This window comes from Natator depressus, chromosome 15 (genome assembly GCF_965152275.1).
Source record: "Natator depressus isolate rNatDep1 chromosome 15, rNatDep2.hap1, whole genome shotgun sequence".
Taxonomy (NCBI): Eukaryota; Metazoa; Chordata; order Testudines; family Cheloniidae; genus Natator; species Natator depressus.
In genome coordinates this window covers 28964975-28986095 of record NC_134248.1, presented here as the reverse complement: position 1 = coordinate 28986095, position 21121 = coordinate 28964975, and the positions used below count along the sequence as shown (strand labels likewise).

General features: G+C 48.4%; 1 protein-coding gene across 1 annotated transcript in view; it reads right to left on the bottom strand.

Moving 5' to 3' along the window:
• The window catches only part of ACACB (acetyl-CoA carboxylase beta), a 73309-nt gene that overhangs the window by 10197 nt on the left and 41991 nt on the right, over positions 1-21121 (bottom strand). Inside the window, exons 29-42 of the mRNA XM_074973099.1 lie at positions 12379-12516; positions 11544-11643; positions 11356-11463; positions 11051-11107; positions 10525-10566; positions 10196-10411; positions 9031-9186; positions 7668-7871; positions 6805-6960; positions 6244-6366; positions 5149-5418; positions 2806-2903; positions 2309-2429; positions 1663-1773 (exon numbers count right to left, since the gene is read on the bottom strand). Of these exons, the coding sequence (XP_074829200.1) occupies positions 1663-1773; positions 2309-2429; positions 2806-2903; positions 5149-5418; positions 6244-6366; positions 6805-6960; positions 7668-7871; positions 9031-9186; positions 10196-10411; positions 10525-10566; positions 11051-11107; positions 11356-11463; positions 11544-11643; positions 12379-12516 (1900 nt within the window). The remainder of the gene's footprint in view (positions 1-1662; positions 1774-2308; positions 2430-2805; positions 2904-5148; positions 5419-6243; positions 6367-6804; positions 6961-7667; positions 7872-9030; positions 9187-10195; positions 10412-10524; positions 10567-11050; positions 11108-11355; positions 11464-11543; positions 11644-12378; positions 12517-21121) is intronic.

The following is a 21121-nucleotide window of genomic DNA, read 5'->3' as shown; positions in this document are numbered from 1 at the left end:
GTTAAAGTTATAAATAGAAAAGATTATCACCCCTAGAATAAAGTAGCTGTAGACCTTATGCACACACAAACTTGTGCCTGTTTAGTTAAAACCAGTGCAAACCTGTGTGTAGACATGCTTATTATGGTCTAAAAAGTGGCTTATTTTAGTTTAGTTTAAACCTATTCTTGACTGACTTAAGCTAAACTTTGGTTTTGTAAAGTAAAAGTGTCCAGACCGCCTTTTGCATTGGTCTAACTAAATGGGTTTAAAAAAAAAATCTCTTCTTAATTTAAGCTGGAGTAACTCTGCAAGTTCATACACTTGCCACGCTGAACTAGCTGACTGAGCAAGGCTCTGTCAATGCCAGCTCTGCCAATGACTGGCTCTAACCAATTTATTTGAGCATAAGCTTTCGTGAGCTACAGCTCACTTCATCGGATGCATATTGTGGAAAGTGTAGAAGATCTGTTTATACACACAAAGCATGAAAAAATACCTCCCCCCACCCCACTCTCCTGCTGGTAATAGCTTATCTAAAGTGATCACTCTCCTTACAATGTGTATGATAATCAAGTTGGGCCATTTCCAGCACAAATCCCCCCACACACAAACCCACTCTCCTGTTGGTAATAGCTTATCTAAAGGAAAAAACAAGGGGAAATAGGTTACCTTGCATAATGACTTAGCCACTCCCAGTCTCTATTCAAGCCTAAGTTAATTGTATCCAATTTGCAAATGAATTCCAATTCAACAGTCTCTCGCTGGAGTCTGGTTTTGAAGTTTTTTTGTTGTAATATCGCAACTTTCATGTCTGTAATCGCGTGACCAGAGAGATTGAAGTGTTCTCCGACTGGTTTATGAATGTTATAATTCTTGACATCTGATTTGTGTCCATTTATTCTTTTACATAGAGACCGTCCAGTTTGACCAATGTACATGGCAGAGGGGCACTGCTGGCACATGATGGCATATATCACATTGGTGGATGTGCAGGTGAACAAGCCAACAGGAGAGTGGGTTTGCGTGGGGGGGGGGGAACCTGGATTTGTTCTGGAAATGGCCCAACTTGATTATCATACACATTGTAAGGAGAGTGATCACTTTAGATAAGCTATTACCAGTAGGAGAGTGGGTTGGGGGGGAGGTATTTTTTCATGCTTTGTGTGTATAAAAAGATCTTCTACACTTTCCACAGTATGCATCCGATGAAGTGAGCTGTAGCTCACGAAAGCTTATGCTCAAATAAATTGGTTAGTCTCTAAGGTGCCACAAGTCCTCCTTTTCTTTTTGCGAATACAGACTAACACAGCTGTTACTCTGAAAAATGACTTGCTCTGTGACCTTAACAAGTCTCTCAACATTTCTATCTCAGGAAACACAGGGAAGTTGTGTATGCATTAATGTTTGTAGAGACCTTCAAATGCTGTGAATCACTTGTAATTCCCTTACTGGTCTCTTCTACACATATTCCCTGAATAACTCATCTGGTTTAAACACATATCACGTCCAGAGTACTGTGGAGTTTTTCTATGTGAAATATTAAGTATCCATTGTGGAATTTTGCAGGTGGGAGACAGCAAATGTTTCTGGTTCCTACAAAAAAGAGTGATAACTCAGCACAGGAAAGGACAATTTTCAGGGGAAAATAAAAGTGATGGGTGAAACTAAACTCCTCGTTACCTTATTTAAAGCACTAGCCCCAGTGAGGATGATGTGGGAATTCTCCACCTGTATCACTCGCTGCCCTAGCCTCACCAGGTAAGCGCCAATTCCAATGGCACGACACGTCACCTAAGAGATGCAGACAAGGAAGACAAAAGTTACTGACGAAAAAGGCCTACATAATCATGAGGAAGAATCAACAGAACTCTACATTCTTTTCTACCAACCTGGACGATAGGTAATGAAATGGCTGCTGCTAGTCTGTTTCATCTAAATGATATGCCATTACCACAATCAAAGTGACCTAATGAAGACTGAACTCTGACATTGTATACAATAACCTTGTTGTTTCACTCCGGTTTCAGGTTTCCAGCTGACAGTGGCTAGTTCTGGTCAATACTCTGTTGAATGTAGCATATCACTGGCATTTTAGGCCAGAAAGTACATTCTAAGCATTTCACAGCTTTAGCATACTTCATCTGAACATCAACAGCTAAGCTGGTTCATGGGGATTTCATAAATATTTGGCTCCACTTCACTTGGCCAACCCTGAGCGGCCTCATCCTGTGTGGCTTTAGAAGCAAATGCGACAGGCGCCTCATGTGCTGGATAAGAGTGAAGGAGAATGGCTCATAAAATCAGCTAACGATTCCAAAAGCCATACCATGCTAATGGTCACAATTTCATCATAAGCAATGGAGGACTCCCCAGCAATGGTACCAGATGCTCTCAGGTTCTCCACACCGAACCCTTCATCTTTACCGATGATATCAGTTAGGACATACCTGTGGGGAAGCAGAAGAGACAATACAGAGCCAGAGAAGACAACAGACCTAGTTTTCACAAGGAGCTTGCAGGTAAGGCCTGGGACTCTGGCACAGGAGACACCATGTGACCAAGCGTGAGGCACTTTGCCTCTCTAGGCTGCAGTTTCTTCATCTGTGAAAGGGGACGATACTTTCACTGTCTCACAGGGGTGTGGTGGGGATAAATCTAAACACCTGACAAGTCCACGACACTGGATAGATGCTCTGGGCAGCTAGCTCCGTGCACCACAGTGGCTACGGTCAGTGTGCTGGCTTGATCAGAACTCGGCGGGGAACTTACACCTCCAGCTCACAGTGTAGACATACGCAGGGACTTGAATAAAAACCCACTCACCTGGACTCTCCTCCTTCCTCTACATGCTCACAGTGCACAGAGTTCACAGAGCTGATCCTCGTGTAATCCTGTGGCGTCAGGTACAAGTACTTGAACCCCTTCCAATAAAGTGGGAAAGAATTAGCTGAAGAAGCTGCTTGCATAGCCATTAAATACACTATTTCCAACAGGCGCTTGCTACTTGCAAAAGTTAAAGTCTGTTACGATACAAGCATAAGCAGCTTGTAGTGCAGTTTTCACTGATTGGTAGTTTAAAAATCTAATACCTTATATAGAATAAAGCTGTACATGTATTTTGCTAATTTAAGTTTATAAAGCCCACAGTAATGTATTCATTTTATAATGCATACATACATACTTTTATATCGATATTCCACCACATTACACATAACACACTGATACAGCATCACTAAACTGCAATAAAACGTATGCAAATGCCCACTAGTGGCTAAGAGAATAAACAGAAACCCTTAAATTCATTGGGTAAAATTTTCAAAGCATAGAAATTACTTAGGGTCCTTAAGCCCTAACGTCCCATTCGCTTACAATGAGTTAAGCACCTTAACTTAGGCACCTAGCTCGCTTTTGGACAATAAGACTTCAGTCATTTTGGGAGTTTTGAAAATTTTGCCCATTGTTATTTTAACCGTAGGGTTATTTTTTAGCCTGGACTGCGAGACAAAAAGAATAAGCCTAGCTTTAGACCCAGTGATGAGCTGCCAAAATCTTAACAACTGGTTCCCTCCTCATCCCACGAGGGGGTCGTGGCACACCCCTGTCCCCCAGGACCTTGACGCCCCCGCCCCAGGACCCCTGCCCCATCTACCCCCCTCCCCTGTCCCCTGACTGCCCCCAGAACCGGGCAGGAGGGTCTCATGGGCCACTGTAGTGTGTGCCCACCCCGCCCCTAAGAGCCAGAGGGACCTGCCGGGGCGAGGTGGGGAGTCCTGGCGGTGTTTACCTGGGGCAGCTCCCGGGAAGCATCCAGCAGGTCCCTCTGGCTCCTAGGGGCGGGGGAGTGTAGCTAGGGGGTGAGGAGGGGGAGCAGCCACTCCCCCCACTGATCACATCAAAAGTGGCGCCTTAGGCAACCACTCCCTGGGTGCTCTGGGGCTGGAGCCCCCACGGGGAAAATTTGGTGGGTGCAGAGCACCCACCAGCAGCTCCCCGCCCTGTCCCGCGCCCGGCCCCAGCTCACCTCACCTCCGCTCCGCCTCCTCCCCTGAATGCGCCGCCCCGCTCTGCTTCTCTCTCCCCCACCCCCCTCCGGCTTCCCGCAAAGCAGCTGTTCGCGCGGGAAGCCAGGGAGGGCTGAGACGCAGGCGGCAGCTTCGCGCTCAGGCCCAGGGAGGCGGAGGTGAGCTGGGGCGGGGAGCGGTTCCCCTGCCCGGCCCCCACCCCACGGATTACCTGCTGCGGCACCGGCGGCCCTCCTCGTGCCCCCCTGCCCCAGCTCACCTCCGCCTCCCTGGGCCTGAGCGCGAAGCCGCTGCCGGCGTCTCAGCCCTCCCAGGCTTCCCGCGCGAACAGCTGATTTGTGGGAAGCCGGGGGGGGGGGGGGGACGGGGGGACGGAGAAGCAGAGCGGGGCGGCGCGTTCAGGGAAGCAGGTGGAGTGGAGGTGAGGTGAGGTGGGGCCAGGCGTGGGGCGGGGAACTGCCGGTGGGTGCTCTGCACCCACCAAATTTTCCCTGTGGGTGCTCCAGCCCCGGAGCACCCACGGAGGTGGCGCCTAAGGCGCCACTTTTGGCCAGTGGTTAAATTTAGAAGCCCTTTTAGAACCAGTTCTCCCTCGCAGGACAACCAGTTCTAAAAGGGCTTCTAAATTTAACAACCGGTTCTAGTGAACTGGTGCGAACCGGCTCCAGCTCACCACTGTTTAGACCCATGCACAGCACAAAGAACCCCGAACCACATGCACAGAACTGACTATCGACCACCCAGAGACCAGTCTGACTCGACTGAGCCTCTACAATCAGTCCACTGAATTCTCAGGCTGCCCCTTCTCCTGCGTCCTGCTTTGAAAGGGGCATTTTAGCGCCACCTTCTGGTTTCCTGATCCAGTTAGTGGGTTCACCAGACACTGCAGAGAGGGGCTGGAGGGAGATCCCACAGCCCAAAGGTGGCAGCCAACAGACAGGATGTAGATGGAGGGCACGTGGAGGTGGGGGGACCTGCTCGTGAGGAGAGCCCTGCAATTGGACTTGTGTATTAACCCCGTATGTTATCAAATCCCATTTAATCTCAGGACTGCTGTTGCATCTTTCAACCCTTCTGATTCCCAAATTGCATCTTTCACAGAGAGGGTTTTTCCCCCCTACTACAGAGAGACACGTGCACCTACCTTGTAGGGATCCGTGGGATCCACCCAGGCTACCTGGAACATGTGCTTTATCTCATCTGCAAACCCTATCCGTGCCCCGCTGTTCGCTGCAATGTAGATCTGTGGGATGCCTTCCGAGCGGGCCAGCTGTGAAGCTCGCAGGAAGAGCAGATCCTCCTCGGGCCCAAAGGAGCCAATCTTGTAGGTGATGTCGTTGCTGATAACGATGATGTCTCGGCCTCTGGGATACTCAGGGGTTTTCAGCTTCATTTTGAAAGCAACCATCCCAACCTGCTCAAAGAGATATCAAGTCACAAGAGCAAGTTTCTCGAGAGGAAGTAAATACTAGTTGTAGGCTACACTCTGTCACAGATTAATCAATGGCTCTGCATACACACACAGCTTCTACTCCCAACACCATTCTCCAAACTTTAAAATGTAACTCAGGTTGATTTGTTCAACCTGCAGAAGTTCAGGCTTCTGATAAAGTGGCTAGAACACCTGGGAAACAGTCAGTCACAGATCAGACAGGATTCCCTAACCATTTATGCGATTCAATTCATTCCTCCAAGATGCACCACACAACAAACTCTGCACAGCATCTTGCAGGGCAGGAGGAAGGGCTCCACTTGAAAGTGATGCAGCTAAACTAAAAAAAAAAAGCCAATGAAATAGGCAGGGCTTGGAAAATTGTCCCAACACCTACTAGCCTAAGGACTCAGCCATGCTGAGAAGCACCTGTGTCACCACACACCTGTGAGATAACGGAACAAACGGTTGTGCACCATTTATTGGGATTATATTTACTTGTAACAGGTCAATCAGCTCTCTACATAATGCGTTCGACAGAAGTGCAACTTACATCTCTTCCTTTCATTATTCTGTAACTAATCTCTCTCTCTGGTTCCACTCCATTCTCTCTCACTTTTCCTTCCTATAACAGATCACGATGAATCTTTTTCTGTGTTGCCTTTGGTGTCTGTTTCCTTCTCTCTCCTTCATCTCTCTTTCCCCCCCACACCTCTTCCCTTCTCTTTTCTGTGTTTCCCACTCCCACACCATACCTCCCCAGCTCTACACTGTCTCCCACCTACTCCCTATTCATTTTGTTCATACCTCATTTCCTCCAGGTACCCTGTTCATCTCCACCAGCTGCCCCTGGGAATCCAACACTAACTCAGTGTAGGTTAGAACATCTTTGGGGTACATTTCTGTAGAGCCCCACAATTTAAAGAGAGCCTGCAAAAGAACCAGTTAAGAGAATTAAACACACACACACACACCACATGAGACAGAAATCATGTGCTGAAGTGGTTCAACGGCTACTGCTGCACCACAAATGAACATCCAATTAATGATATTCTAGTTATTTAAATAAAGAGGGGACAAGAACAATTGACAACACAGCTCAGCTTTGTTTCTTGTTGTACAGGACATTCTGGTCCAGCTCCTTAGCTGGCATTCCCCCACTGAAGTCAGCAGAGCTGTGTCAATTGTACATCAGCTGAGGATTTCCTTAGAAAACACTTAACATAAATGAACCTGTTTTTATGCTAGTTGGGAGTAGAGAGGGTTCACCCCTCGGCCTCTCCCCCCCAATCAGGAAAACTGGAAATGGAACTAGGAAAGGAAAGGAAATGATGGGAATATTTCCAATGGCTACTTAGCAGGACTTACCTGCTTGAACATTTCAGGGAAGTCATACACATAGGTAGTGCCTAGCGACTGTGCCTGGAAGCGCTTCGATTGGAGCAGGTCCTTGGTAACATATGGTGTGTTAATCAGCATCCCATGCTGCGGCCCTTGCTTATCCCCATAGGAGTGAAACATAATCTAAAGGGAAGGTCGAGAGTCAGTTCCCCTCCCACGCAGGTGACTTGTTCATTACAAAGTTAATGCACAATCCCTCAGATGTGAGGTGCGGAGAGTGGTTTAGAAATGTTAGATCAGTTAGTATATGACAACAACTCTACACCTTCAGTGATAACGGGATTCAATATAAAACAACAATGTATCCAGCTTGGGTGGGGAAGTCACAGATGGTATTGTAATAAAACTAGCAGTGTCTGCATGCACCACTGCCCTCTGCTGCTCGGAATCAGAACTGTGCAACTATGTGTTATAAGGCCTACACTGCTCAGAGCCGGCAGCAATTCTCCTTTAGCTTAAGTGGTGCTTTTGGAGCAGGAGGGTCAGAGTTCCGTTCCTGATGTCACTTGGAGGTTCCAAGTAGCTAGAGTGTGCAGCTGAATGACAACTGTGGCCCCAGACTTGTTACAATAGTTTCGGGAATTGTAACACCTTGAGTGACAGCTCCCAGGCCCTGGTCGCAGTGACAGGAACTACTGACTCCAGCCTTAACAGGTGCAGAAATCCCTCCTGATGCTACCATAACTGAGTAATTGTACTTGCTCAACAATGGTAACAAGATCTGGTGAAAGGAAAGCCTGGGGAGAGACAGTCTGAGCAGAGAGGAAAACGCTTTCAGCCTTTTTTTTTTTTTAATGCACTCGGCACTAGCTCCAGTGTAAATCACTCACATTCCCAGTCCTGGGATCATTCACTTCTTTGTAGAGACTAATATCCAGGTAGTAGCCAGACTCATTGGTCAGGAAGAGGCGGATAGGAATGGCTTTGCCAACAGGAGTCAAACGGATGTTGATCTTCACTTCAGCTTGCAGGACCCGGAGTTTCCACAACCTGCTGCCGTAGCGCATCACCATGGAGCGGACAGCCTCCTCGATCTAGGGACACAAACGCCAGACACCTGGGAATGCTTGCAGATGTAACAGGGAAATCTCAAATGGTTTCATTCACGCAAGCCGATTAGTCTCATGACTACGTAACACCACACTCTTGGCCGTAACATGGCACAAGTCTAAGCCCAGAGCATCTTCCCCCTGTCCTGATCCTTTTCAGCTTTCACACACCGACATTTTAAATGCGTACCAATGAGAAACTGCTAGACGTCCCCCTTCCCTGGCCCTGCACCACCACCTCCCTGCTCTGAGCTCCGGTATGACTGCAACACCCTCCTAGTCCCTCCAGCTGAGTGCAACTTGGTGCTGCCAAATGTGTTTGCCTGACAGGAAAAAAAAAGACTGGTTGTGTGAAACAAGTTACCTGTTACTGGTTGTGAGAAACAAGATGTGGAATCTCAGTAACTGGAGGTTAACAGCAGGTTAGACAAACACCTGTCAGGGATGGTCTACATAACAGGTAGTCCTGCCTCAATGCAGGGGACTGGACTAGATGACCTATCGAGGTCCCTTCCAGTCTTACACTTCTATTTGTTCTCCCTCCCTCCCTGCTTCTCGGTTCCTGACAGCCCAGAAAGCAAGGGTCCACTGATCCCCTGGCAGTGGTGGGCAGCCACTCAGTACCACTCACCAACCATTTTACATGAGAATTCCTGCAGGTCTAAGTTTAACATACTAGTTCATTCCTATGGTGGCGGTCTCAGCATCTCCCCAGCACACGGCACCTCCACCATGAGTGCACAGTTAGAACAGGAGGCAAAGCACACTGCAACGCAGCCACATGGAGGTGTTGGGAGTCTGAGTCCTACAGCTAATGGAGTGGAATGGGGGAGAGGGTGGAGGGAGAACAGAACAGCAACAGGATGGTCACTACTTGGGGGAAGAAACGTCTCCCATTCCTCCCAATTGCTGCCCCTATAGCCAAACCTACCACGGTGAAACCTCTGCATACAGGAAAACATGTGGCTGTTCCATTTTTAGTGCCCATTAGAAGTGAAAAAGAAAAGTTATTATTTGTATTACCATAGCGCCTTGCAGCCCTGGTCACGGACCAAGATCCTGGGATGCTAGGCGCTGTACTGATACAGACCAAAGAGGTGACTGCTGCCCCAGAAAGCTTGTTCTCCACTTCGACGAAGCTCACCTTGGACGGATCCATGATGACAGTAGGCACAAAGTTGAGGAAGATATGGTTACAGTCAGTGCGGACACTGGTGTTGCTGAAGGCCACTTCCAACTCATCCATTGCTTCCAGGAGTAACCGTTCACCCTCGTTCTGCAGATATTCAAAGGAGGCCTCCTAGAACAGGGTACAGGGCAGCACGTGAGCTGGGAATGGACAGCAAGTGGCAACACCGCCACAGGTAAGACAGAAGCTTGTCCCTGCCCGAATCAGGCTGGCGAGCAAAAGCACAGCCTTAGCCTCCAGCTGTAATACGGAAGCGTAGCCCATGGCCATGACAGGGTCAGAGCACGGCCTTGGCACCTGCAGTCTCAATGTGTCATCCTCCTATATTAAAAAGGAGCAGAGCTGCAATACGTTCCTTCACAGACACAACTGGGCATGTAATCCTGAGCTCCTGGCAGGCCAATCTTCAGACTGGCAAAGTTTGGGCACCCCCCAAAGCAGAAATGCCCCACACCCTAGCTATCCTAGATCGCAGTCCTTAAAGCCAGAGTAAAATAACAGCAAAGAAATCATAGCTTTTCCCACTGGGTGTTTCTGAACACTATCCATTCATGCTTCAGCAGCTTCGTGGAGGAAAAGGTGATCTCTGAGAGAAAGTGACCTGGAGGTGAGGGGCTATTTCAAACCTGTCCCCAACTGGTTGTGGCCAAAAGGATGGACTTGGGGCTAAGGCACTAGACTAGGACCATGGATATTGGGATTCAATCCCCAACTCAGCCACAGATGCCCTGCATCAGCATAGGCAACTTATTTCAATCTGTGCCTCAGGCTCCCCAGAGGATGGCATGCGGTTGTAAAGATAAATTCATCAACGCCTGCGAGACACTATGGAGATGGGGGATGGAAAGTGTCATGGCTGGCCAGTAGTTTCTACCACATCTAGCCAACATGTTTCTGCACCTCAGAACCATCCTCACAGCTGGTCCCCTTCTTGGCAGCCACAGCAGACTGTCTAAAAACGAGTGGCACATGCCTATTCACAGAGAGGGGTAGGAATACACCACAGGCCCATCCCTCCCTGAACAACACTCTTCCAGAGAGCTGTACAGGTCTGGACAAAGCAACAAAAACATGGTATTAATTTTGAGTCACAGCAGAAAGGAACGCAAAGTCCTTTTACCTTAGTGATGAGATCAGAGTGTCTTATAATGGCTCGTATGAAAAACCTGTAGTCAGTAACTTCATTGCCCTCTTCCACTTTGGCAGCTCCTAGATAGAGGTGCATCCTGTGGTTGGCACAGGGGACAGCAGTCAGGTCAAAGTTACGCATCCGATTCAGCTCCAGCTGGAAGGCCAGGGCTGGTTCCAAGTGCCGATAAATACGGTCTTCTGCAAACTGAGTGCATGCCAGAGAAGAGAGCAAACCTCTGTTTGACTTTGGAATAATTTCATTATTTCTAGAGCTGACTTAAGAGACATCAAACAGTAGAATCAGACAATGAGCCTTACCTCATCTCTTGCTCTAAATGTAAAAAACTTTGGAAATTCGCTCTACAAAAGGAAAAAAAACAGACACAACAACAAAATTAACTCAGCAATGGCATTAAATACAGACAGGAGACTCAAGCAATTCTCACCTGTACTAGCAAAAATGGCATTTAAACACAACACAGTGACGTCTCCCCCAAAAGAGGAAGAGCAACTTGTAACATCTTTGTTTTGAACCCATCCCACCCCATCAAAAAACTGAGTTGACAAAATAACATTCACATTTTATATTAAGAGTACCCTCATATAAAGAGCAACACAATAGATATGTCAATCTATTGTTACAGAGGCTAACAGGTTGCTTATAACCATCCATAACACCTTCTACCGATGTCCTTCTTTTATCCCTCTAACACATACTACTCATGTCTGTAACAGGCTTGTAAACCTCTAGCCATCATTTATTAGCCTTTAAAAACTACATGGAGTGTACCTTTAAAAGTGTGACCAAAATGATACTGCAACTCAAAGCCCTCTCCCTGCTCACCTTCTGCACAATTAAAAATGTGATTCTCCGGAGGCCACAGTCAACAAGGATGTTTTTCTGTATGAAAAAACAGGAGCCAAGCATCATGTCACTGGCAAAGCCTTCATGTGCCCAAGGGGATTTTAAATCACCCCCCCCAGGAAAACAGACAACTCTGACAGACATTACCACTAACTCAGCAAATGAGAGCATTATACATTGCCTGCCAGGAGGGCTGAAGTGACAGCTGTAGTACGTCGGGTGAGCATACTGTACAGGAGCTGCACTCCAAGTTTATAAGCAGAATAGCGTATGAGGCACAAGACCTTCGACTGAGCAAAGGTTCTGAAGACTGGCACCAGCTCCTCATCCTCAAGGTGGCTGGCCCATCGGATGGCTGTGTTCAGGATGTGGATGGGCTCCTCTTGGACGTTCTGAAAACAAGATAGTGAGGTCAATCCCAGAAGCATTCACGCTGCATCTCCAGAAGGACGCGACCAGATATCCGCCTCACCTTATTGTCCTCTTCTTCGTAGAGTGTGGATCGCGCCTCGCTGAACAGGGGACTCTCTGAGGGTGGATCGGCAAAGCAGGAGATCACTTCATCAAAATTCCTGGCAGAATCCAAACAGGTTGTGGTGGATAAGTCAGTGATTGTATCAAGCTAGAGAAGTCCTTGCACACAACCCACCTAATACAAAAACCAACAGCCTTGAACTACGGAGAGTGTTCCCTGAAGACAAGCATTCAGCAGGGAATTGGGAGTGTTCCCTGAGGACAAGCATTCAACAAGGAGTTGGGTACCATCAGCAGCAAAGGAAAAACTTGCCTGTGACTCAAGGAGACTTTGGTTCAATTCCACAGACTCCCTCTGTGACCTTGGGAAAGTCACTTGTTAACCTAGCCTCCTCCAAAGTTCACAAGGGTGTGGTAAGGATTAACCCATTAAATGGCTGTGAGGCACTCAGATACTATGGTGGTAAGGGCCATAAGGACCTACACACGGACAGGCAAGCACTCAAGAAGAGTTACAAGTTACAATCTGTTTAACAAGTGTTTCCATGAATTAAAAAAGCAACAGTTTGCCTAAGTGAATCATCATCTCCTCCCGCTTTGAGTGTCATGCTGGAAACATCTTCTGCAGCTGCCTGATACTGAGCTTTAGCAAGATCCTTTGAACTCAGAGCATTTCTTAATGGTCAGACTGAAGACCGTGCAGCACAAAAGTAAACACTCGCACGTTTTGCTTTGGTATAACAGTGGTAGTACTGGGTTAGCATAATGGAGGTGGTGTTTGGCTAACACTATGTCTTCTATTTATTCCCCCCCGCCCAGCCTTCCCTCCATACCTTGTGAAATCTTCAAATCTGTCGAAAGCAACCATGGCTCCCATTCTCTGACACAGAGGAGAAAAGCCGCTGTCCATGAACAGCTCGGTGCTATGCCTGGCTAGGTCAGGGTTCGATACGCTGATCGGGATAGACATTCTGTACAAAGAACAAGAGAGCAGTTAGATAGGACATGGATACAGGTAATACGCATGTGACGCAAGGAAACAGCTTATCTAGAATTCATGCTTATTTAAAAAAAAGAGAATTACCTGAATAAATCTCCCTCCCTCTCCTCTTCCCTCCCCGGAGTTGAGGTGTCTAAAGAATCCCATCCACACTGCCTCCTTAGCCACCAGTGTCTTGTTAAGGTTTCCTTTTCTTTACCCAGATCAGACCTAGTGACAACTATTCAGTGAATTTGTTTAAAATTTGCAATTTGTTTAAAAACCCTTCAACAATCACATCAAGCTCACTGCAAAAGCACTCTGTTTGACAGGCCCCGGGGTTTCTGGGGAAACCTGAGGGTAGGTGGTTTTAGGGGCAGTGAGATGGGGTTTGCCGATGTGTTTTTCCATTTTATTAAACTGCTGGGTGATGTTTTCACTGGTTGCGATTTTAATTGCCATGTGGTGCCTTGAGCTCTCTTCTCTATTACATTCTTTTAAAAATCGAAAGAATGATCTACCCAGCTTATGTATGTCTGAAAAGGGGCCTGTCATGGAGATCCACATGCCAATAACAATAGCAAACACACACACACACACACACACACACACACACACACACAGAGGAAAATAGCCTTTCTGCACAAGTCATGTGGCTCGGGAGCTGGATGCAAGGCACCAAACAGAAATACTGGCAGCCTCAACTCAGCCCTACAAACCTTCCTCCTGGGTAGTCCCCCTGGAGGGCCCCAAAACATCCTCTTCCTTTTCACTGACAGCTCAGTGATCCCAGTTCCTCCACTGGAGACAACCAGCCATGCAAGGAACAGGTGGGGATTTTAACTCTGCTTGGGCTCACTGGCTATCTGCAGCATGCTCTCCCCACGCCGTGCTAGCCATTTGTTTCTTGGAGTTAAAAACAGACCGCCTGTTCAGATCTCTTATGTTTCCTGGTTAGCGGATTCCCAGGAATTGCTAGTGCTTCGACTCGCAACACTGGCTCACGAGGACTATAAGGATTTCCCTTCGTTTCCAGGCCCTCCAGCAAGTCACGTTTAAAACACGCCAGTGTCAGCCTCAGCCTGACAATCCCACGGCTACCCTGTAGGCAGGGTTACTGGTGTCTCCATCACACAGTGCCAGTGGCAGCATTGGGCAGTATTCCATAAAGGAATCTGCTATAATCTTAATATACCCCATAGCCTCAAAGTCCTTGGGTCACTGATACTATTTTGCATCAGAGGGAGGTTAAATCTGGGGTGGAATCTCACCAAGAACCCAATAATGCTGCCGAGCAAGGCAAGTCCCCTCTCCTGGCAGGGTTTGGGCACTGCACCCCCCATCATCAATAATTCTTCCATGCCAGTCAGGGAGCGTAAGATTGGATCAGTCTCCCCTGCAGAGCACCAGTGACTGAGTTCTACACAGAGGGAGTCTAGTATTCCTGCCTCTGCCTGGGGCAGTTTGGCAATGAGATGAGAAAGCTACTCACCTTACAGTAACTGAAGTTTTTCGAGATGTGTCCCCCTGGGGGTGCTCCACTCTAGGTGTTGGTGCGTCCCGGCACCGTTGAACCCTCCTCAGTTCCTTTCTCTACCATGGAGAAATCATACTAGTACTTCAAAGTAGAGGGGAGGAGGGCGGGGAGCGGAGCACCCACAGACACACACATCTCGAAGAACTTCAGTTACCACAAGGTGAGTAACTTTCTCTTCTTCTTCGAGTGCTGTCCCTGTGGGTGCTCCACTCTAGGTGAATGTGTAGCAGTTCCCACTATGGTCAGCGGGACTTTGGAGATGCGGCAGTGAGTACTGTAGAGAGTACTGTATGGCCTACTATGGTGTCTGCCGTGGTATCTTGCATGATAGCATAGTGTTTGGCAAACGTGTGTTCAGATGACCATATAGCCGCTTTACAGATGTCAGGGATGGGTACGTTATGTAAGAAGGCAACAGATGTCGACATAGCTCGAGTGGATTGAGTTCTAATGCCTTTGGGCAGTTGAATATTTTGAGTGTGGTAACAGGATCTGATGCAGTCAGAGATCCACTTGGCCAGACGTTGTTTAGAGATAGCCGTTATCTTTCAATCTTTTGGTAATGGAGACAAAGAGTCATGGGGATAGAAAGTAGGTAAGTATATTGGTTGGTTAAGGTGGAAGGTGGATACCACCTTAGGGAGAAATTTAGGATGTGGTCTCAGAGTGACTTTATCTTTGGAGAAGATTGTATAGGGAGGGAGGATAGGCCATCAGGGCGCTCATTTTTCCTACTCTCCTTGCTGATGTTATTGCAACTAAGAAAGCTACCTTCATGGACATATGAAGAAGAGATGAGGTAGCCAAGGGCTCAAATGGAGGTTTCATGAGACCGTGAAGAACGAGGTTAAGATTCCATGTAGCTGCTGTTGGGTAAATTTCAGGGTAGAGATTTTGAAGGCCCATGAGAAATCGTTTTATGGTGGGGTGGGTAAACAGTGAGTAACCTTCTAACAAGTCATGGAAGGTAGTAAGCGCCGCCAGGTGTACTTTGATGGAGTTGAGCGAGAGTCCATCCTGTTTTAATTGCAGAAGGTAGTCCAGGATGTTATGGAGGGTCACCGTATTGGGTGTTAAGTGATTACATGAGCACCAGAGGGCGAAATGCTTCCACTTCTGCAAGTAAGTACTATGCAGGAGGACGTATTGGACTTGCTCAGAACAGGCTAGTTCATGGCTTTGGAACCATGAAGGAACCAGGCTGTCAGGTGGAGCTTTTGGAGCTGGGGGTGAAGGACCTGTCCGTTGTCCTGCGAAAGGAGATCTGGCCTGCTGGGGAGAGCCCGTGGATGACAGGAGGACAGGCAGAGCAGGTAAGGATACCACATCTGTCTCGGCCAAGCTGGGGCAATAAGTATGACCCGGGCCTTGTTGTCTATGATCTTCCGAAGAACCCTGTGTAGATGGGATAACATGGTTTTGGTAATTAAATATTCATGGTAAATAGGCCCAATGGCCTGTGATGGGCTATTAGATGGGGTGAGATCCAAATTACCCAGGAAAGAATTTTCTGTAGTATCTGGCTGATGAATCTTGCCCATATGCTCAGGGTTTAGCTGATCGCCATATTTGGGGTCGGGAAGGAATTTTCCTCCAGGGCAGATTGGAAGAGGCCCTGGAGGTTTTTCGCCTTCCTCTGTAGCATGGGGCACGGGTCACTTGCTGGAGGATTCTCTGCTCCTTGAAGTCTTTAAACTACGATTTGAGGACTTCAATAGCACAGATATAGGTGTGAGGTTTTTTTTGTAGGAGTGGGGGGTGAAATTCTGTGGCCTGCGTTGTGCAGGAGGTCAGACTAGATGATCATAATGGTCCCTTCTGACCTAAATATCGATGAATCTATGGAAGGCGTAGAGGAGAGAGGTGTTCCACGGGATGAGGAACATGTCTCCTAGGGATGCAATCCCAAGTCCCGTTCTGGAGCAAAACAGGCGACATTTTCGATTCTGGGTTGTGGCAAAGAGGTCTATTGACGGGGTGCCCCAGAGGGAGAAGAGCTGTTGAAGTATTGCGGGGTGCAGTTCCCATTCGTGTTCTGTCGAGAAGTGCCTGCTGAGTGCATCGGCAGTAGTGTTGTGGCAGCCGGGAAGGTAGGAAGCAATGATTTGTATGTGATGTTGTATGCACCAATTCCATAGTTGGATGGCTTCCATCCATAGGGAATGTGATCGGGCTACCCCTTGTCTGTTGATGTAGAACATACATGCTATGTTGTCTGTTAAGACCTGAATAGATTTGTTCTTTATGAGGGGAAGAAAGTGAAGGCATGCTCGCCTCACCGCTCTGAGCTCTAAGAGATTTATGTGTAGGCATGTCTCTGACGCGGACCATCGACCTTGTGCCCTGTGTCCCCCTAGATGCGCTCCCCAGCCGATTAGGGAAGCGTCCATGGTGAACATGAGCGTTGGGGGTGGTTGCTGGAAGGGAACCCCTGCGCAGAGGTTTTCTGGTCTTGTCCACCAATGTAGGGAAGCTAGAACATTGGGAGGAGGAGTTTGCAGCATCCCTACGGTGTGTCTGTTGGGTTTGAAGTTGGAGTTGAGCCAGCCCTGAAGACATCTCATGTGTAGCCTGGCATACTTGACCACGAAGGTGGTGGCTGCCATGTGACCAAGGAGCTGTAGGCAGATTCTTGCCTGTGTCCTGGGACGAATAGAGAGCGTGTGTATGAGCTGTGTGATAGCAAGGAATCTGTGATATGGGAATGAGACTATGCTTCAGATTGAGTCCAGATGAGTTCCAATGAACTCGATCTGTTGTGTAGGAGTCAGGGTGGATTTCTGGACATTTATTTGGAGGCCTAGGCTGTGAAAGAGTGAGATGGCGAAATGGGTAGCTTGAAGTGTCTCGCCATAGGAGTTGCCCTTGATGAGGCAATTGTCCAGGTAGGGGAAAAGCATGATCCCCTGCCTGTGGAAGTGAGCCACGACCACAGCTAGAGTCTTAGAAAAGACGCTGGGCGCCGTGGAGAGTCCGAAAGGAAGAACTCTATATTAAAAATGGTCATGACCGATTGTGAATCGTAGGAAGCATCTGTGAGCTGGATGAATTGATATATGAAAATAAAATGTCCTGTAGGTCGAGGGCTGTGAACCAGTCCCCTTGATCCAGTGCAGGAATTATTGTGCCCAGTGTGACCATCTTGAATTCTTGTATCCTCACGAATTTGTTCAGTCGGCGTAGGTCTAGTACAGGCCTCCATCCCCCAGTCTTTTTCTGGGTCAGAAAGTAATGGGAGTAGAACCCTTTCCCTCGATGTTGTGTCGGCACAGGTTCCACCGCACCTAGTTGTAAAAGGTGCGCCACTTCTGCGTGAAGTAAGTGTTCGTGAGAGGGGTCCCTGAAGAGGGACGGGGAAGGGTGAAGGGTAGGAAGGTAGGATATAAATGGGATAGAGTAACTGGACTGAACTATTTCGAGGACCCAGCGGTCCTGTATAATCCGCTGCCAGGCATGTTGGAAACTCTGGAAGCGGGGCCAAATGGCAAGTAGGCAGTGGAATCAAGGGGTGGTCATGCAGACCCTCGACCAATGTTTCAAAATTGTTGTTTATTCCCCGATGGGTGGGAGGTGGTTGCTTGAGCTTGATTTTGTCTGCGCTTAGGGGGTCTAGCGCAATTCCTAGTTATGTTGTATCGTTTGGGTTGAGGCCGATAATACTGTTGTGTGCGTGGTCTTTGGTAGGGTTGGTATCGTCGTCTCCTGGGAAGAGATGGGTGAATGCCCAGGGTGCGCAGTGTCGCTCTAGAATCTTTCATGGTGTGAAGGAGTTCATTGGTTTTTGTGGAAAAAAGTTTATCTTTATCAAAGGGGAGGTCCTCCACCTTGGTCTGCAGATCTTTAGGGATGCCGGATGCAGAGAGCCATGAAGATCTGTGCCTAACCACAGCAGCTGCAGTAGTACCGGCTGCTGCGTCCACCGTGTCTAGAGATGCTTGTAGGGCCGTTCTGGAAATCAGTTGGCCCTCAATAAGGATTGATTTGAAGTCTGCTCTCCTATCCTCTGGAATGGAGGAGGCAAATTCAAAAAGTTTATTGTAATTATCGAAGTCATAGCTGGCGAGGAGGGCAGAATAGTTCGCAATTCTGAATTGTAGAGTGGAGGACGAATAAACCTTGCGACCCAAGATGTCAAGGCGTTTAAGGTCCTTGTCTTACGGGGTGGGCTGAGATTGTGGCTGTTTTGTCGTTTGTGCAACTGCATCCATGACAAGAGAGTTCGGTGGTGGATGAGAAAAAGGAAGTCAGTGCCCTTAGCAGGAACATCGTATTTACTTTCGGCCTTTTTGCAAGTTGGTAATAAAGAAGCTGGAGTTTGCCAGAGTGTGTCAGCGGGTTCCAGGAGTGCTTCGTTTATCATGATCTTTGAGGGCGCAGACGGTTGAAGGATTCTGATGAGTCTGTGTTGTGTCTCCTGAACTTCTTCTAAGGGGATGTCTTGACTGAGTGCCACCCTCCTGAAAAGTTCTTGAAATTGTTTACAGTCGTCCACATTCTGTGGAGGCGGAGGGAAGAGGACTCCGTCTGGAGATGATGGAGAGTTAGGGGTCGGTGAGTCAGGATATGGTGTGTAGCTCACATTCTCAGGAGGGGGTTCAGGTACTCTAGAAGTAGACAGAGCTGGAAATCGAGGCACAGAAGGAGGTAGTGGTTTGGTGGAAGAGGTCTGAGGATGAGTGGAAGGAGGATGTGGCCAAGGGCACCATTGAGGCCAAGGCATAGGGTAGGAGAACCCAGGTGCCACCTACAGGGGGGCGAAGTAGGGAAACTGAGGCTGGTGGCTGTGAGCCGTGACCTGATGTGGAAGAGGTTCCGGTGGAGGAGGAGAGGCAGGTGGGGAGAACTCTGCCTGCTGCTGTATATCAAGTTTGCTGTCAGTAAAGGTAGTCAGTTCAAGTGGGGCAAGCGGCTGTTCAAAAAGTGAGCCCTGTGTATCCAGGAGCAGGGAGTTAGGCTCAGGTGGCACTGAGAGGTCACACTGAGTGAGAAACCGTTGCTCCTGCTCCCTGGGCTGCGCTGAGCAGGCTCTGGGCTCTAGCATGTTATCAAGTGAAAGTGTCAGCGGTGCCGCAGAGCGCTTGGAGATGCCTTGCAGGGGGTCCGCTGCTGGTGCCGGGGTGGGAGGCAGGCTCGGTGCTGACGTTCTTCTCTGCACCAGGGTAGAGTGCGCTGTCGGCACCGCGTCTATTTTCAGTGCTGAGAGGACCGGCGCAGGAGGTTGGGTCCCTGCCTCTGCGCGAGCCACGGCTGAGGCGCCTGCCTTTGGTGCTGTCAGCAGAGAGGGTAAAGATCTCACAGGACACCCTTTACCCTTGTTAAAGTCTCTCCTTTGAGACTGTTGTCCTTCTTGCCTCTGCTCCAGGGAGGGTGAAGCAATGCTCCCAACTGGTTCGGATCTGGCCAGGGAGTGTGTGAGAGCGGGATTTAACTTTCCCCATCTCCAAAAGCAGCTGCAGGGATTTTTCCATTGGAAGCATTTTAAGCTGCAGGGCCCTGTCGCGCCGAGCTCTTGACTTGAGGCTCTTACAGTGGAGGCACTTTGCGGGGACATGAGTTTCCCTGAGGCACTTCACACAACGTTAGTGCCCATCCAACTGTGGCACGGAGTCCTGACAGGAAACACACTTTTTGAATCCTGAAGCCCCTGGCATTATGAATTAGAAATGGCAGGGGAGAGTATCTCTGAGGAGGACAAGCCTGAAGCGAAAAAAAAATTTTGTTTGTTTGTTTTGAAACTAAGTAACTAACTATGTAACTACACTAAAGGAAGGGAAACAACTGGGATGTAACTAATAAAGAACATAGAAATAGTTGTTACTGTTTCCTACAGAGACCAGGGAAGAAAAGTAGCACTGCCCCGAGTCCCGTCTTCAGCCAAGGATGGTTGAGAAGGAACTGAGGAGCGTGCGGGATGCACACGCTCAGGAAGACTCCAACGAGATGGGAGATACCAACTGAGCGTGTGCGTCCCGACCAGGTACTGCTACCGAAAATCCCCGATCAACGGCGCCAGGACGCACTTACACCTAGAGTGGAGCACCCCCAGGGACAGCACTCGAAGAAGAATGTTTCCTTCTTTCAGCAGGATCTTCCCCCATCTCACAGTTAGTCCAACATACCAGAGGTTAATAATAAATTATTCATTTGTATTAACAGAGCTCTACTTGTGCCAAAAAAAAGAGAGAGAGAGCAAATAATGACAGGGCTGTGATTTCTCTAGAACCAAGCTGGGTTTACACAAGGACATAGGCTCCAAACTAAGCAACAGGGTTAATTAATTCACATTAGAAACAGACTGGCAGATCCGAAAGGTCTTCCCTGATGTGAGCCCTTTTTTTGACTATGCCAGTACCGAACTACATCCTTTGGGCTCTGAGAAGAGAGCAGCCTACGTTTGCTGTTGGTACTATTTACGTTAACCCAACCAGCTTTACTTTGCATGGTCATGGGCCAAGCTGAAGACTGGGACTCAGGACTCCTGGGTTCTGTTCATTACTATAGTTCTATCACTGAACTGCTGTGTGACCCTCGATGAGTCCTTTCACCTCTGAGTCCACCTATAGAATGGGGAAGACACCAGCTCAGTTTCCAGCCATGTGACGAGGAGTAACACCCACAGAGCACTTTGGAGATGTAAAGCCTCAAGTCTTTATTTTATTCTCCTGCCAGGCATACCTGGCTGCCTTTAACAGCTCTCCCCTCACATTCTAAAAGCAGCGTGCACGGACGTCACTTAGTAGCTTAGGGTTTGTTCTGATTTCGGCTTCCAGAGCAGCATCCACTCAGCTTGAGGGACAAGACTGTGTGCAAACTTCTGCCCATCTCCCAGCACCACTAGGGAAGCCTGATTCAGAAATAACCCATTCTGCCCTGCTGGCCAGAGAGCAAAGTGTCACCACAGCAGCCAGTAAGTCCCGGGGGAGAGAGAGAGAAATGAGCACATGGGGTAGAGTATTAATGCAGCGGGCGAAAATCACTTCTCATGCTTCGAAGAGAAAATTCTGCACTCTACCTGCTCAAAGCGGGGCTGCTGCCTCTGAAATCAGAGTATTGAACAACT